The sequence below is a fragment of the Heterocephalus glaber genome, unplaced genomic scaffold, assembly GCF_053883595.1.
Source record: "Heterocephalus glaber isolate CG9 unplaced genomic scaffold, H.glaber_assembly_v1.0 deba00001479, whole genome shotgun sequence".
NCBI classification, from domain to species: domain Eukaryota; kingdom Metazoa; phylum Chordata; class Mammalia; order Rodentia; family Bathyergidae; genus Heterocephalus; species Heterocephalus glaber.
Genome location: NW_028258316.1, coordinates 8,544,648 through 8,560,893, shown reverse-complemented (window position 1 = coordinate 8,560,893; position 16,246 = coordinate 8,544,648). Strand labels below are relative to the sequence as shown.

At 51.1% G+C, this 16,246-nt stretch overlaps 1 protein-coding gene across 1 annotated transcript in view; it reads right to left on the bottom strand.

The window, feature by feature from the left end:
- Positions 1-16,246, bottom strand: part of LOC147826077 (uncharacterized) — an 80,973-nt gene that overhangs the window by 35,192 nt on the left and 29,535 nt on the right. Inside the window, exon 3 of the mRNA XM_087183387.1 lies at positions 3,884-3,957. Within this exon, the coding sequence (XP_087039513.1) occupies positions 3,884-3,957 (74 nt within the window). The remainder of the gene's footprint in view (positions 1-3,883; positions 3,958-16,246) is intronic.

Here is a 16,246-nt window from a genome sequence, read left to right as displayed (position 1 = left end):
GAGAGAAAAGAAAGAAAAGAAAAAGAAAGAAAGAGAAAGAGAGAAAGAAAGGAAGGAAGGAAGGAGGGAGGGAGGGGCTGGGTGTAGCTCACAGCAAAGGCTTTGGGCTCAATCAATATCCAGTACCAAAAAACCCAAAAAATATAGCCAGGGATTTAGCTCTGTGGTTCCCGAGCCTGCCTTGCAAGTGCAAGGTCCCAAGTTTGATCCCTGGTACCAAAAAAACAAAAAGCACCATGGATTCACTGGAAGATTCTTAGATTCAGTTACAGAATCCAGGTCAGAGCTGGTTAGCTGGACCTCAGAATGGGCAGGAGGCAGGGCCATGCCAGGGGTCAGCCACGAGACATGTTTCTCAGGTGCACTTCATCAGTGCAGCTGGCTCCCATCTTGCCCCTATTTGAAATCTCCAGCTGATCTTGCTGATTGTGGACCACTCGGCTCATTCCTGATCCCACCAGACATGGCCTAGGGCTCAGGAACTTCCCGCTGGGTGGAGACAAGAGAGGTTTTCAGACAAGCAGCGAGTAGGTGCCTGGGTATCTCAGAAGGTGCCTCCTGAACATCCTTCCTTCCCTTCTTGGACACTTCCGACCCACTTTACAACACTGAGCATAGGTTTCTGCCAATAACTTGGTCTTTCCCCAGGGTTTTCCATTTCAGAAGAGCCACCGTATACCAGGGTCAGCCAAGTCAGAATCCAGACAGCCCCAGGTGTCCAACTGGCCACAATGCCCAGTCAATTCATCTCCGACACTCCTAGAATCTCTCCACTTCCGTCCATCTCTACTGCCATCACCCTAGTTTGAAGAGTCGTCCTGTGTCGAGCAGACCTCGCCGCAGGCACCTCCACTGCCTTCCAATATTGGCCACCCGGCGGCCGTGATTTGTGCTCATCTTTGTGAGCCCAGCCCCATGCTGTTTCGTCAGCAAAGTCTCCAGATTGGACCATGTCTGCTGCCTGCAGCTGCCTTTCGCTATGGCCCATTTGGCATAGCACTGATCCCCAGGCTAAGTACATCATTCATTGTACAGTGGCTTTAAGGTAAGTTGATCATTTGTACACATAAAATTCACCCTTTCCTGTGTACAGGTTTATGAGTTTGACAGATGCATACAGCTGTGGAACCCCCACTACAACCAGGGTGCCAAATGCTTCTACCACCCCAGAGAATTCTCTCGAGATCCTTAGAATCAATCCTCTTCCTTGCCCAAGACCCCATAACCACCAAGCTGACTTCTGGGTTATGGTTCTGTCTTTCCTAGGATGTCACATACAGTGAACCCTTGATATGACCAGCCTGACATATGAACAACTTGGGTTACCACTTATGAACAAAGTCTTGAGTTATGACCTGAATGCCGGCCACTTGTGCTTCCAAATGGTCTCAGATACAGATTCAATCCTTACAGAGTCTGGAAAGAACATGACAACATCCTTTCCTGTGTGGGGTGAACTGAGAAATCCTGGGCCAGTGTCTCTCTAAGGACAGTGAGATCTCCCTGTATACAGGAGAGAGACTTTGAAGGCTGTGTAGAGGAGCTTTGGGCCTTCATTGACCAACCTGAGTTACAACCTCAAGAATGAATTGAGTTCGTAAGTCAAGGTTCACTGTAAGTGGATCCTGTAGTGTTCAGTCTCTTGGTTCTGGCTTCTCTGGTGTAGTCATTGTATCATAACTTAATGCCTATTTTCCTGCAGGAGAGGAAGCTCAGCAGGCTGAGGGACATGTTCCACTCAGTAACAACTATGTCGCCAAAGGCCAGCATGGGGTTTCTCAAACTTCTTTTTTTCACTATTGCTCCATTAAGGAGAAAATTTGAATTTAATTGAAATTCTCCCTGACAAGAGAAATTAAATCCTAAAGAATAAGATTTTGTTTAAAAAAAAAAGTGTAGGAGGGGCTGTGCTTTGCAGGGCTTCATCTCAGCTGCTATAACAAACCAAATCACCACAGACTTACACAGCTACAGTATCTCACAACTGTGGAGACTGGAAGTCCGAGACCAAGGTACCAGGCCAGGTCCAGATTCCTGGTGTGCAGGTAGCTGTCTTCTCCCTGTGACCCAGACGGCCGAGAGAGAAAGATCCTGTGCCTCCTCAGCTTTCAATAAGGCACTAATCCCATTGCAAGGGCCCCACCCTCTAGACCTAATCCCATACTAAGTATTTCCCACAGCCACACCCTAAGAGCCATCACACTGAGATTTAGGATTTCAATGCATGCGTTTGGGAAGATACAAACATTTAATAGTGATGGCAACCTTTTGGAGCTTTCAATGATAACAAATAGCCTGCTGCACTGGAGATTTAGCTCAGTGGTTCTGCTGCCTACCTCAAAAGCACAAGGTCCCAAGTTCGATCCCTGGTACCAAAAACAAAAACAAGAACAAAAACAAAACCAGGCTGCTGTGGCACACGTGCCATAGGTTCGCCACCACTGATTTAAACCATAGTTGGGGGCCACAAAGCATTGCAATATCCCATTCTTCCCACTAAGAATGAATTTTTACCCCATGAGGGGATGGTGGTGCAGTCCACTAAGTTAGGATGCCAGATTTGGGGGCTAAAGGTGACATGAAAGTTGGTTTTGGACTCTCGAGGTTGACATTACTTTGGATTATTCACACTCAAAGTCTCATCGGTAGCTGGATATACGGCATAGGTGAGAAGTTTAGAAGAGCTACCAGGCTAGAAGGAAAGACTGGCATAGATGGGAACCAGACACGGGAAGGGCTGGTCGCACCAGAAACCGTGTAGCTTGAGAAGAGAAGAGGCAGCAGGATCGTCACCTGGAGAACAGCAACACTGCACTCTGCAGAAAGCCACAGTGAAATCAGCCACTACCACTGACATTTTGGTGCCGGCCAGGTGTTTACTATCATTGGCTGTTTTGTGGTTTTGTTTTTGGTGGCATGAACCATGCTGTCATGAATATCTTCTCGAAGGAAGCTTTTCCTATGTACAGGATTATTTTCTCAGGATAAATTCTTAGAATCATCAGGTCACAGGATGACATTTATGATGATTGATGGATTCTTCCACGTCACCCTCGAGAAAGTGATCAATATGCCCACTTGTCACCGAACTGTAAGACTGTGTTGTCATCAATATGTGGAGTCTTCAGTCTCGTCCTTTTTGACCTGTGCTAATGTAATAGGGAGGGAAGAAAGAAGAGAGAAAGGGAGGAAGGGAAGAAGGGATGCAGGAAGGGAAGGTAGGTGGGCTGAAGGAAAGGAAAGCAAAGGCAGGTGAAATCCACAGGCGTCGGCGACTGATGAGATACGGAGAGTGACAGATATAGAAAAGGATGGATGAGCCTTAGGTGCCCACTCGGGCCCCAGGGTGAAGGTTGGGATGGGCAACCAGAAGGAGAGACTGGTTTGGCACAGAGCTGATGAGTTTGGCTTTGTCCTCTGAGTTTGAGGCACCAAGACATAGAGAACATCAGATGTCACTGGATTGACTGAAGCTCGGAAGAGATGCCTGGGTCCCACAGGGAAGCCAGCAATAGCCCCGACCCCAAAGCAGAAGAACACTGCAGCTCAGGGGGGCCTATTTCTGGGGACCCAAGAGCCTACATCCCACCCTCTCCACTGGCCTCACACTCAGCTGCAGCTGCGGTGGGCAGATCCTGACAGGCACAAGCTTCTCACACTGGCAGCGTCCCCCTCAAGGGCACCTCACATGCCTTTCCCCTTCCCCAATGCCACAGCCTGCACTCAGGGGCCACTGGGAAATGCAGCATCCCTGCCACCTCCCCAGGAGTGGGGTCCCTGCTGCAAACAGCTGCAATGCCCACCATGCATTCTCCCCCCATTTGCCACACTCCTTCCCTCATTCCCCCTGCCCCCTTGCTCGGCTTTTTCCCAACCAAATTACCTGCATCCAAACGCATGTCCCAGGCTGTGCTGAAGAAGGCTGGAGGACCAGCTTGACCACACCTCCTCTCTGTCCTATTACAGAAAAAATGGATGCAACTCATGTTTCCCACACACTCGCTTCCATACCTGTGGGCAGAGGCGTCTCTGGGCAGGGGAGCTGTGCCTTCCTCCAGCAGGGCCAGCTACTTTTTGGGAAGATGAACAGCTTGGAAGCCACTCCAGCTGTTGATAAGGGGAATTTATCTGGGTGCATTTGCACCCCGATATAAGAAGAATGACAGGTGCCTGACTCTGTCTGCCCCGTGTTGGACACAGTGGGGCACAGAGTTGAGGGATCGGCCACAGGTCTCTGGTCTAGAATGGTGGCACCCCATGATGGAATCTGGGAAATTTATATCACTCATTTAATCATTCCTCCATTCATTAACTTAAGCACCTACTGTGCACCAGGCTATGTCGCCAGTGAACGGCACAGGGCCCCCAGTAGCTGGCATGCATGCTCCTTGGCTGTCAGGAACTCTGTGCACCAAACCCATGACCTGACCAAGTCTACAGCACTCACACGCATTCTGAACTTAGCCTCCATTGCTGCCGTCGGACTTCCATGATTAGATATACGTGGGTGTGTCTTCCTTCAAATTCTCATGAATTTGAAGTCCCTGGCCAGAGCTGGGCCAGTCAGATTTTGTCCTGGGAATGTGGAACTGGGACACCAGGACAATGGTAACTGGGGTAGGGATGCTGGACAGCAAGAGGTATCATTCCAGACAAGGTGGCCATTTCCCAACTGGCACAGAATGAATGCAGCAGAGAAAGCCAGTCTGGGAAGGAGGAGAGAGGAAAGCCCACATTCGTGCCTGGCTCCCACCTTTCCAAGTCCCCGGTCCTAGTGGCATGTCCTACCTGGATTCCATGAATTCTCCTGCATCCTCCCAGAGATGCCCCCAGTACCCCTAAGTGGGTTTGTGTCTATTTCTGTTACTTACAAGCAAGCAGGCACCAGGCTTCTGTCCTTCCTTTCCCTCACTTCTGCTTACTGACTCCAAGCATAGATCCCCAAATACCTGGGGATCAGAGGCAGCAAGGACCAGAGGTGATGGACTGACTGCCCGATGTCCCTGGTGCTGCGGACAGTCCAGGGTCCTGCCCTGCCCTGCTCTCTCCCTCTGACCCTGAGGCCAACACTCATCCACGGAGAGCTCTTGTGAGGAAGCTGCGTCAGGCCTGAGGCCCCAAGGCACACCAGAAAGAAAAGCAGGTGGAATCAGGGGCCACTCCGTAACAGGCTGACCTGGGTGTATGGGCACCTCGACATGGAATCCCAACCCTGAGCCCTGGACTTCACAGAAAGCCTGCTGGGCAGTGGTCGGTCCCTCGGGGAGCTGGGAGAGAATGAAAAGTGGAGGGCAGGCTCCCAGAATCCAGACAATGCCCTCCTCCCAGGCATCAGTGCTCCGGCCTTCCTCCCAGCTTTCTGTTGCCCTCAGAGCTGGTTTGGCTTTCCCAAACCTAGGAGGGCCTGCTATCATCCTCCAGTGTCTTCCACCCACCCTCAGGCTCAGGCCTCTACCTGCCGCGGACCAACTGCAACAGCACCACCTCTGGGCCATCCTGAGAAGTGCACTTTCCAAGCCCCACAGTACCTGGGTTACCCTTGTGAGGCCTGAGCCTGGATGGCAGCGGTTGGGCTTTCCCAGCTCACTTCCCTTCTCTGAGCCCCTTTGTAAAAATGGGGATGGTAATACTGTGCTTCAAGGCATAGCAATAAGGAGGCCACAAAATAACATGTACCCTTGGCTCCAAGGAAGAACCCAATAACCAATTCTGTTAGGGTTTAGCAGAGGACTCGTCAGCCTAGCTTGGACCGAAAATTTGCCCCCTTCTTTCCCTGTCAGCTTCAGATCTTAGGTGCACAGCATTAGATTGGTTGCAACCTTCAGCTCCGCTCAGGATCCTTGGCTGCATGTGGGTCCTTCTGGGTTTTGTCTTCTTTGTTTTCGTCTATTTCATCCCTTCCCCTCCTTTCTCCTCCCTCCACAGGCAAACATTCTTATGCTGATGGTGTGTGAATGTGTGTGTGCATGTGCATGTGTGTGCATCCGTGAAACAGACACAGCAGCTTATATAAGTTCTACTTGCCAGGCATCTTATTTGCCAGTACATTTCCTCCCCCTGCCGGTTCATCCCATTGACCTGCTGCATGGTGCTCCATCATTCACATAAGCCATCTGAGACTTCCCCTTTCCTTCACGAGGGCATTTTTGGTATTTCCACCCTTTCGTCAGTAAAAGTTCATGCTTCGAGGAATATTCTCAGGCGGGTGTCTGTACACCTGTGAAAGCTGCTTTGGATACAGACCGGGAAGTGGAATCCCTGGGGCCTGGGGTACACGCTCTCCACAAGGACCAGGGTTCCTGAGTCTCCTGCTCTTCACCACCTGTGCCCATCTGAGGGTTATAAAACGGAACTCATTGTCACTGCTCATGCCATCTCTACACTAGCAGTCCCTCCTCTTCTGTTCATGGACTATTACCTTTAAAGACAAGGGGCTTTAACTGCTGGCTGTGCCTCCTCACATGCCGTCACCTGCTATCATCATGCACTACACTGTGAGGAAGGTGACGTGAGGCACTAACATGGCACAAGGGATGGTGCCCGAGCCTAAAGACAAACAATTGCATGACCAGACCCAAGAGGGTGCCAAGGAGCCCACCCAGTCCACAGGTGCCGCTCAACCAGTCCAGTGCAGCTTGGGTGCCCTCCACTTCGCTCCAGGGAGTGCAAATGTGGGACAAACAACAGCAGTGTGGGAAATTCAGTTCAAGCTGCTGACTTGAGCCCTCATTAGTAATTTTCTTGGTCGTCTGTGAGCCACGAGGGGCCCCTGCAGGACAGGACAAACTAGGGCCTGGGACTAGAAGGCGACGTCCTCTTCACGCTCATATGTCTCTGACTTCATCAAGCGCTTTGCACATAGGTGTTCACAGTCATGTGCTCTGGAATTAAAATGCTCTGGATCCAAGTTCCAGCTGAACCACTTCAAAGGGCTGTCATCAGTGACGAAGACACAGTACATGTGAAGTGCTTAGCAGGGTTCCAGACACATTCGAAACCTCAAATATGGTGATCTGTTATTATTAACAACCCAGAACACAGGAAATACATTCTCCACTTTACAGATAACAAAAGTGACACCGAGAGAGCCAAGTGTCTCTTGGGAAAGCAGGGTTCAAACCCAGGCCCGTCTGTCTGATGTTTCCTCTATGTTTCCACCTTCTCAGTCTGCCTGACCTCACCAGTCCCTCTGCCAGGACCCGGAGCTGGCCTGGCTCAGATGCCTCTCTCCCAAGCTCCAGGCCCTCCGGTCCTCCCCTGGCTGGGGACACAGGCAGGAGTCCCTCAGGGGGTGGCAGGCCCAGGGCAAGTGTAAGCCCAGGGCAATTCCAGGCCCAGGCCGGGATGCAGGAGGATCCCAGGTGCTGGGGCAGGGGGCTGCCTGACCATTCTCCAGGCATATTCAGAGCCAACCCGAGGGAAACCCCAATTTTGTCAGTGCCGGCTCGCCTGGGGCACAAACACTGCAGACATTAAATATTAAACATGTCGGCTGGCTTCCAAGCTTGGTAATTAAAACTCCTATTTCATATTTTACACAGGATGGACAGGGAGGTCACAGGCTGTTCTGGGAGGCTTCATAGTGCCTTGTTCACAGATGAAGTGGCTCTTCTGAGGAAGACCTCCCTCTCACTCGGGACCCTCTGCCCTACTTATAAGGTGATTTCCTGGGAGGGAGGCCAAGACTGGACGTCAGGAGGTCTCTGGGGTGGAGGGACCCATGCAAGGTTCCCAGGAGATTCTTGGGCTTTCTACTTCTCCCAAATGGGTCTGTGTCCCCAGGAGTGGGTGGAGGGCTCGGCCTCAGGCCCCCGCTGCAATGGCAGTATGGGAGCTGAGTCGGCTCTGCAAACCCAGAGAGGGAACTAGCGTCAAGACCCGACGCGAGGCGGGCGGGAGGGGGGGTCTTCCCTTAGCCTCCAGCGCCATCTGCTGGCTGGAACCTGAACTGCAGCTCTCCCACGGGAGACCGAATTTGAGTTTGGGGCAGGGGTCTTGGAGAAGGGGATAGAGGGAAACTAGGCCTCGTGCTTTCAGAAGCCTTTTCTTCCTTTTCTCTTTCTCTCTCCCTCCCTGTTCTCTCTTCTCTCTTACCACCCTCCACCCCCAGCCTCTCTCTCTTCAAGGTCTTGCTCTGTAGTCTAGGCTAGCCTTGAACTCACTAAATAGCCCAGCCTGGCCTCAAGCTTGGGATCCTCCTGCCTCAGCCTCCCAAGGGTGCTGGGATTTCTGGGGTTACAGGCATATACCACCGCACCCAGAAGTGCTTCCAGAAACATTTTTAAAACACAATTTGTACTTTCCATTGATCATTCAATGGGTCAGTTCCCAGAGTCATGAGAGAAACTTACTGGGATCTTTGCAGCCCCAACTCAGTGGGATGACTTGCGTGTGCCAGGCTGTCTGTCTCACAGCCAGCAGCCTGTTTTTGATCCCTGGCCTCCACGAGGTCGGCCTCATTGTCTCACCGTGGGTGTGCTCCTGGTGGGCCGTGGCAGCTCACAGATGGGAACGCTAAGGCCGATGAACTTCCGTGATGTCCCCCTGACAGCCACCCTTCCAAATGGCCTCTTTCTGTCATGGAAGCGCACTGTGAGCCTCCTCCTGTGCCTACCAGAGTCCTGGCCACTCTCCCCTCTCCCCTGGACCTCGGCCACCCCACGGGTCCTTCACAGTCCACTCCTCTCACAGCACTCTGACTGCAGGACATGAGCCCGATCCTGGCCACCTCTACTCAGAACCTTTGATGGCGCCCATCGACTTTAAAATGAACTGTAAGCTCTTTGCCCTGTTTTGAACCGTCTGTGTGGTCCGGATGATGCTGTGGTCTAACCCCTGCCCGCTCTCCCACCTTCCTGTTCCAGCCCACATGGGCCTTTTCCTCGATGCACAATGGTCTCTGACCTCAGCCCTTTAGCAGAGGCTGTTCCCTTCACTTCCCTAATGAAGAGCTCTTGGTGCCATGGGAACACCTCAAGGAGGCCTTTCCTGGCCATCCTCTCTCAAGTCTTCCTGCTCTACCCTTTCCTATCCCAGTCCTGTGGTCTTCTTTATGGAACTTAACTGTTTTGTATTTTCCCATTAATTTGTTTTCACTGTCTCCCCAACCAAATGTAAAAATTCTTTTGTACTAGGGATTGAAACGGGGGCCTTCACACTGAACTACATCTCCGGCCTTTTTATTTTATTTTACTTTTTGTTTTATTTGGAGACAGACAGGTCTGCTAAGTTACCAAGCTGCCCAGGCTGAGCTCGAACTTGAAGTCCTCCTGCCTCAGTCTCCCAGAGTGCTGGAACGACCGGCGTGTGCCACCATGGCCGGCTGAATGTAAATGCTGACTGGTAGAAAGCATGTCCAGTTTGCTCACTATTGCACAGGGCCTGGCACATGGTAGGTACAACATTCGTATCTGTGGAGTGGATGAAAAGGGCCACTGTGCCAGGAAGAGGACAGGGCCCCCTGGAAGCAGAGAGGAGGGTCAGGGAAGCTGTCAGAGAGACCTGGGAAAGTGCACAGGAGCAGCCCAGATGGAAAGGGGGTGAGCCAGAGGAGCACCCCGGGCAGAGGGAGTCACAGGTGATAGGGACAGAGGCAGGGAGATGCTTGGCAATTTCCAGAAACTAAAACTGGAAGGAAAGCCGGGATGGGGGCTGGGGGAGTCGGAATAGGGAGGCCCCAAGTCAAGGCTGTGGCTGGGGTCCAGGGCTTCAGGAGAACCTCCGTCTGGCCAAGAGGGGAGAGGTGGAGGGGGGCTGTGCCCTCCTGTTTCCCAGAGCCCCTCCAGGCTGTGTGGGAAGCAGGCAGGAGGGAGGCAGGGGGCAGGGAGGCCGGGCGGGACTTCACCACCGCCAGGTGCCACTTGGGGCTGAGGAACAGGCTAGCTGGGACAGAGGACAGAGGAGGGCAGACAAGGGAGTGGGGAGAGAGGCTGGGTGGAGAAGCCGTTCAGAGGGATCAAGGAGGGAGTTGTGAAAGACAGAGAAGCACCCAGTGACTCGCAAGGGGCTTCGAAACCAGGTATGTGGAGGTGACGTCTGTTGAGATAAGGCACAGGGTGTATCAGCAAAGAAAACAAATGTATCTGTAGTTCTTTAGGTTGCAGATCATAGGAAGCTCAAATCAAACTGGCTTTGGTTACTGGGAAGTCCAGAGGTAAGGTGAGTTTGAGGGTTTGTTTTGTTTAGAGGCCAGTGGTACTATCAGGGGCCCTATTCTGTTTTGTTTTGTTTTTCTTTCTTCTTTTGGTTCTGTCTTCTGCAGTCTTAGTATATGGCTGCAGCAGCTCCAGGCTTTACATCTGCACCTACTCAGCCCACAAGAAAAAGAGCCAACAGGGGTCTTGGAGAGGGCAATAGAGGAAGAATAGTCTTTCTGTAAAGTCCCAAAACACTTCCGCTCACATCTCATTGGTCTAAAGTAAGCCTTGTGCCTATTTCTAAAAACTTGTCTGGGAATGACCTGGCTTTATCTCTTCAGGCCTGCTTCCTACGACTAGTTACACAGCCAAGATGACAGCTTGGAGTAGGTTGGACCAGGTTCTCCTGGGTCTTTGGGGCCATGGTCGGTGCCATGGTATTGAAGAGTTCCCCTGGGTGATTCTAGTGCCTTAGACGGGGTCGGAAGCCCCTGAGTTCTCAAACCAGAGCCCATTCCTAGAGCTCAGGGTTGCCTCAGCCCAACCCTCTCCAAATCTGCGCAGTGGAGGCGAGCTGACAGGGAGGGCGGAGGGCAACTGCCCCGTCCAGCTCATTTGAACTTGAGCTTCTGGTGGACTGGAAAGGCAGCTGCCGTGTTCAGAAGAGAGCTCAGGGCTGGTTATCTTAGCACCTCAACCACACTGCCATCATCACCTACTAACACTTTGCTTCTTTTTTGTGACTGCACCCTCACCTGATAATTGAATTGATGCAGATTATGTGCCCCCATCCACCTGCAATCGCGGTGCCATTGTTCTGCCTGATGGTGGTAGAAGAAAACAATTTTGAGTGAACGGCTATTTGGGGATCGAGGCATCGCTGCACCCTGAACATTGAAGTTGCTCGTGCTTGGTCCCATTCGTCTCACAGGCAGTCACAGATGGAGCCTGCAACCCCAGGGTGACATCCTCCCACCACCACTGCAGGGTTTCCCTTTTATCCTGCATTCGTGTGCTCCTTAATAAACACCTCGGAAACCCCAGGCAACGGCACCAGGCCAGGGCAGTCAGGATGGGGCACAGGCCCCCTTGATGGGAGGGACTGGGAAGCACCCGGCAGAGTGCAAAACTGAGGCGGAGTGGAGAGCTAGAGCCACGGGAGCACCATTGTGTTCATTCTTAGTGGTGAGCAGTGTGGACACAAAATGCGTGATGTGCGTGAGAAGCTACCGCCCCTCCCACACTCATCCTCATGTAAAGGAGAGGGAGTCTTGCTGCCTGGGCAGCTCCTGGGTGCCCACTTCTAGTGGGGATTCTGGGTAAATGGTCAACCTCACATAAAGAAATAGGAGGGGCTCGGTATACAAGAGGCAGGGTGCATACTTGTAATCCCTGCACTCGGGAGCCTGAGGCAGGAGGATCGATGTGCGTTTGAGGCCAGCCTGGGATAGATAGCGAGTTCAAGATCAGCCTGAACTACACATCAACACCCTGTCTCAAAAACAACAACAAAAATAGAAGCGGGAGAGTAGGAGGAAGCTGGTGAGACAAGAAAGGAGAAAGGGCAGGGAGAAAGTGCTGCCTGAGTTCTGGCAGCAACTGGGGTCCCATCCCATTCCAGCACTTCCTGAGGCCCAGACAGGCTCCTGGCCTGGCTTCCTTTTAATAGGCCATTGGAGGAGTCAGGCTGAGAGAGTTGACATACACACATTTTAAAATACATTGCACTGCTTAGGGTTCCCATATATACATATAAGGAGGTGTATTAAATTGGCTGACAGGGTCAGAGATGGAAGAGTCCACAATTGCTGTCCTCAAGCTGGAAGACCAAAGGATCCAGTAGATGCTCAGTCCACAAACCTGGAAGCTGTGGAACAGGAGGAATCCAGGATGCAGCACCAGCCCAACACGGAAGGCCTGGCAGCTCTCTGGAGAGTTGCTGGTATAAGTTTGCGTGGAAAGGATGAGGAAGCTGGAGGCTGGTGTCCACAAGCCATGGCAGTGGAATGGAGCTGTCTGAACACAGGGTGACTTCCTCCTTCTCCCTTTTAATTCCATCCGGGCTGCAAGCCCACTGGATGGTACCATCCACAATCAGGGTGGGTCTTTCCCCTTTCAGTTCGCTGTCATACATGCCAGTCATCTCTGGAACACTCCCACAGTCATGCATATATTTTTAAATATTTCTGGTCCTGTGGATTGAACCCAGGGTCTCATATATACTAAGTATGTGATCTAACACCAAGCTGCATCCCCAGCTGACATGCTTTAAAAAACCACTCTGGCCAAGAACTGAGACGCTGAGGCTGACAGGTAGCAGGTGTCAGGACTTACTATCGCCCAGCTAAGGTAATTTTAACAATATGGGGCCGGGGATTTAGCTTAGTGTTTCCGGCACCTGCCTCGAAAGTGCAAGGTCCTGAGTTTGATCCCCAGTAGCAAAAACAATATGGATCAGCACAAGAAGAGATATAAAGACCCACAGAGGGGAAGGGAGATCAGCAACCCCCCCCAGGGTGCGCGTGTGCACCCACACCCCCCCCCACACACACACCAGAAGTGGTCACAGAGTAGCGGGGAGAGGAGAGGGTCCTGCATCAGTTTTCCAGCACTATAACAAACTCCCGAGACAAACAGCTTATCAAGAGAAAAGATTTCTTTTGGTTCACGGTTCCATGCTTGATCAGTAGGGCCTGCTGCTTTGGGCTGTGGTAAAACACACATCCTGGCAGGAAACAAACAAAAGACTAGGAGGGGACTGGGATCCCATAGTTCCCCTCAGGGGCCCCACCCCAGTGACCTGAGAGCATCCCATTAGGCCCCACCTCTCAAAGGTTCCACCTCCTCCCGACAGCACCACCCTGTGGGCCACTGGGCTTCAGGGAACAAGCAAGATCCAAAGCACAGGTCTTTGGTAATTTGAGGACAATCGGGTATTCACAGAGAAGAAGTCTCTACTTTCACCTCAGGCAACAATACAAATTGTGTGCGGGCCTCAAGGAGGATCTGAATGAGGAACCAGAGAGCTCTCGGGAACCCCGGTGTCTCCCCAACCCCAGGCCCCTGCTTCAAGTCCCCTCCTGGTGTTTACAGAGCATTTTAGGCACTGGGCACTGTGTTAGGGCTTTATTGTGCTCTCACTGGGCAGTATGAGTATCCCATTTTACACCCAAGGAAGCTGAGGCCTGGAGTAAGTCCTTTGCCCAAGCAGAGGTTAAGCCACAGGAGGCAGGGTTGGAGTTCCAACTCACACAGGGCAGGTGCAGAGCCCACTGTGCTACAGCACCCCTTCTGGAAACAAGAACTTCACTGAGACCCCCTAAGGAGTCGCAGGGATGGAGGAGTGGTGGTTACACAGTGAATGGAAGCCAGATGTAGTGGCCCATGCTTGTGGTCCAGCACTTGGAGGCTGAGGCAAGAGGATTACCATGAGTTCGAGGCCAGTCCAAACTACATAGTGAGACCCTGTCTCAAAAAACCAGAGAGAGCTAGAGAGAGAGACAGAGTGAATGGAGAGGGGTGTTGGGTATACCTGGAGAGGTGGGTAGCACCAGACTTTGGAGGGGCTAGAATGCCACCCGGAAAGCTTGCCCGCCTCCTCCCACCCCCTTAAGACAGAGTGGGGAGTGTTGGCAAACAGTCACACTTGCTGCTCCTCACCATACAGCCTGCTGCCAGGCTGCTGTCCAGACCCCAGGCAGGCTGTTCTGTGTGAGGAGTGCTCGGACTCAGGCTCTCCCTGCCTGCTCTTCTCCTTGTTGCTCAGGCCTTACAGGTGGCCGGGTAATGTCTCCCCTGCCCAGGGCATGCCAGAGCCTGGCCTTGCTAGATGCCACATCAGAGCAGAGTGGAAACCCTAGCCCCTAGGGAGGGAATGCCCCATATCCACAGAACGCAGAAACCCATTTGAACTGGCTCATGCCCTGGAGTGGAAATGTCATATTTCAAGTTTGTTGTATGTTTGTTGGCTTTCCTTTTTGAGACATGGGCTCACTGTATATTCCAGTGTTCCAGCCTGCCCTTAAACTAACTCACCAGGCTGGCCTGGCCCTAAACTTGCAGAGATCCTCCTGCCTCAGCCTCCCAAGTGCTGGGATTAAAGGGTACACCACCACACCGGACTCAAAAATGTCATATTTCAAACTCTGAAAGCCAGAAATGTCACCAGCACCAGGAAAACCTAGAATCTGAAATTAAAATGAAGTAGAAACAGGTGGCTCCTCCTCTTTCTGCGTTCCCTCATTCATCTCTTAGGCTAGGTCCTCTCCACCCCTCTGCTGCTCCCATAGTCCTCTGCCTCTCCAACCACCTGTATACAGATGAATCCAGCATCTCTGGCTCCATCTTTGTCTGGGCCCTAAATGCAGAATCTCACATCCAACTGCCTCCTGGGTGTGGCCATTTAGATATCCCACAATCACCTCAAACTCAGCATGTTCCAAATTAAATGCATCCCCCACACCGAACGTGATCTCCTCAGTCCATAAGCAGCTCCATCACTCACACTGCTGACCCAGCCAGCCACCAAAGCCAAAAGTCTGAGAGACACCCTAGACTTCTTCTGGTCCCTCACTCCCACATCTGAGGCACCAAGTCCTGGCCATTCTTTATCTTAAATAGTCTTCAGATCTGCTCCTTTCTCTAAACATCCTAAGCTGCCACCTTAAACATCCCTCACACGGGGCTAGGGAGGTAGCTTAGTGGTAGAGCACTTGCTTACCATGCATGAGGTCCTGGGTTTCAGTCCCCAGCATGACTAAAAAAAGAAACTCTCATGTGGAGAACTGTTGCAGCCTCCTTACAGGTCTCTCCCCATTTGTCTTAAAGTTGGTGAGTCACTCCTCTCTTTAAAATCTTCAGTTACCAGCACAGTGATAGATATACGGTTCGTCAGAACAGAATTGGGAGTCCAAGAATAAACTCATAAATGTTTGGGGTTTTTTTTGGTACTGGGGATCGAACTCAGGACCTTGCACTTGCGAGGCAGGCAGTGGAACCACTGAGCTAAATCCCTGGCCCTAAACTCATAAATGTTTGGTTGCATTAGTCAGCTTTCCATCGCTAGGACAAAATACCTGATGCACACAACTTAAAAGAGAAAAGGTTTATTTGGGTTTGTGGTTTCAGAGGTTTCAGTCCATGGCCAGCTGGCTCCAAGGCAGAGATTTCATGGTAGAAAGGCATGGAGGAGAAAAGCTGCTCACTTCAGCAAAGTGAGCGGGGAGAAGTCTGAGAAAAAATATACCCTGCAAAGGCCTGCCCCTAGTGACCCCTTTCCTCCCAGCAGGCCCTGCCTCCAAAGTATCTGTAACCTCCCAATATTGCCATCAAATTATGACCTTATCAATGCATTAATCCACCAGTGAAATTAAAGCTCTCATTAACAATCACTTCCCAGAAGCCCATCAGCAACCAAACCTTCAACACAGTGAGCCTTTTTGATGGATATTTTATTTTATTTCTTTATTTTTTATTTTTTTGGTACCGGGGATCGAACTCAGGACCTTGCGCTTGTGAGGCAGGCGGTGGAACCACTGAGCTAAATTCCCAGCCCTTGATGGATATTTTAGATCCCAGCCATAACAGTGGTCAATTAGGATGCCAAAGTGATCAATGGAGAAATCCTTTTATTTTTAGTCTGCAATAAATGGTTCCGTGACAACCAGATATCCCAATGTAAAAGAATGAAGTTGGATCTCTACCTCACACCATATACAAAAATTAACTCAAATGGATCAAAGATCTAAATAGGTCAAAGACAAAGAGCTAAAACTATACAACTCTTAGAAGAAAATATAGGGACTTTGGATTCAGCAATAGTTTCTTAAATGCAATAGTTTCCTAAATAATTTCTTAGATACAATGTTTCTTAAATACATCAAAGCACAAGTGTAAGTACATCAAAGCACAAAGGAAAAATGACTCAGTTTCAGAAACATTTAAAATTTGGTGCCTCAGCTAGGTGCTCTGGTGCACACCTATAGTCCCAGCTTCTCAGGAGACTGAGGCAAGTGGGTCTCTTTAGTCCAGGAATTTGGGGTCAACGTGGGCAACACAGCAAGCCCCTTCTTAAAAAATTATGCTTCAGGGTAGGGCATTTAGCTCAGTGG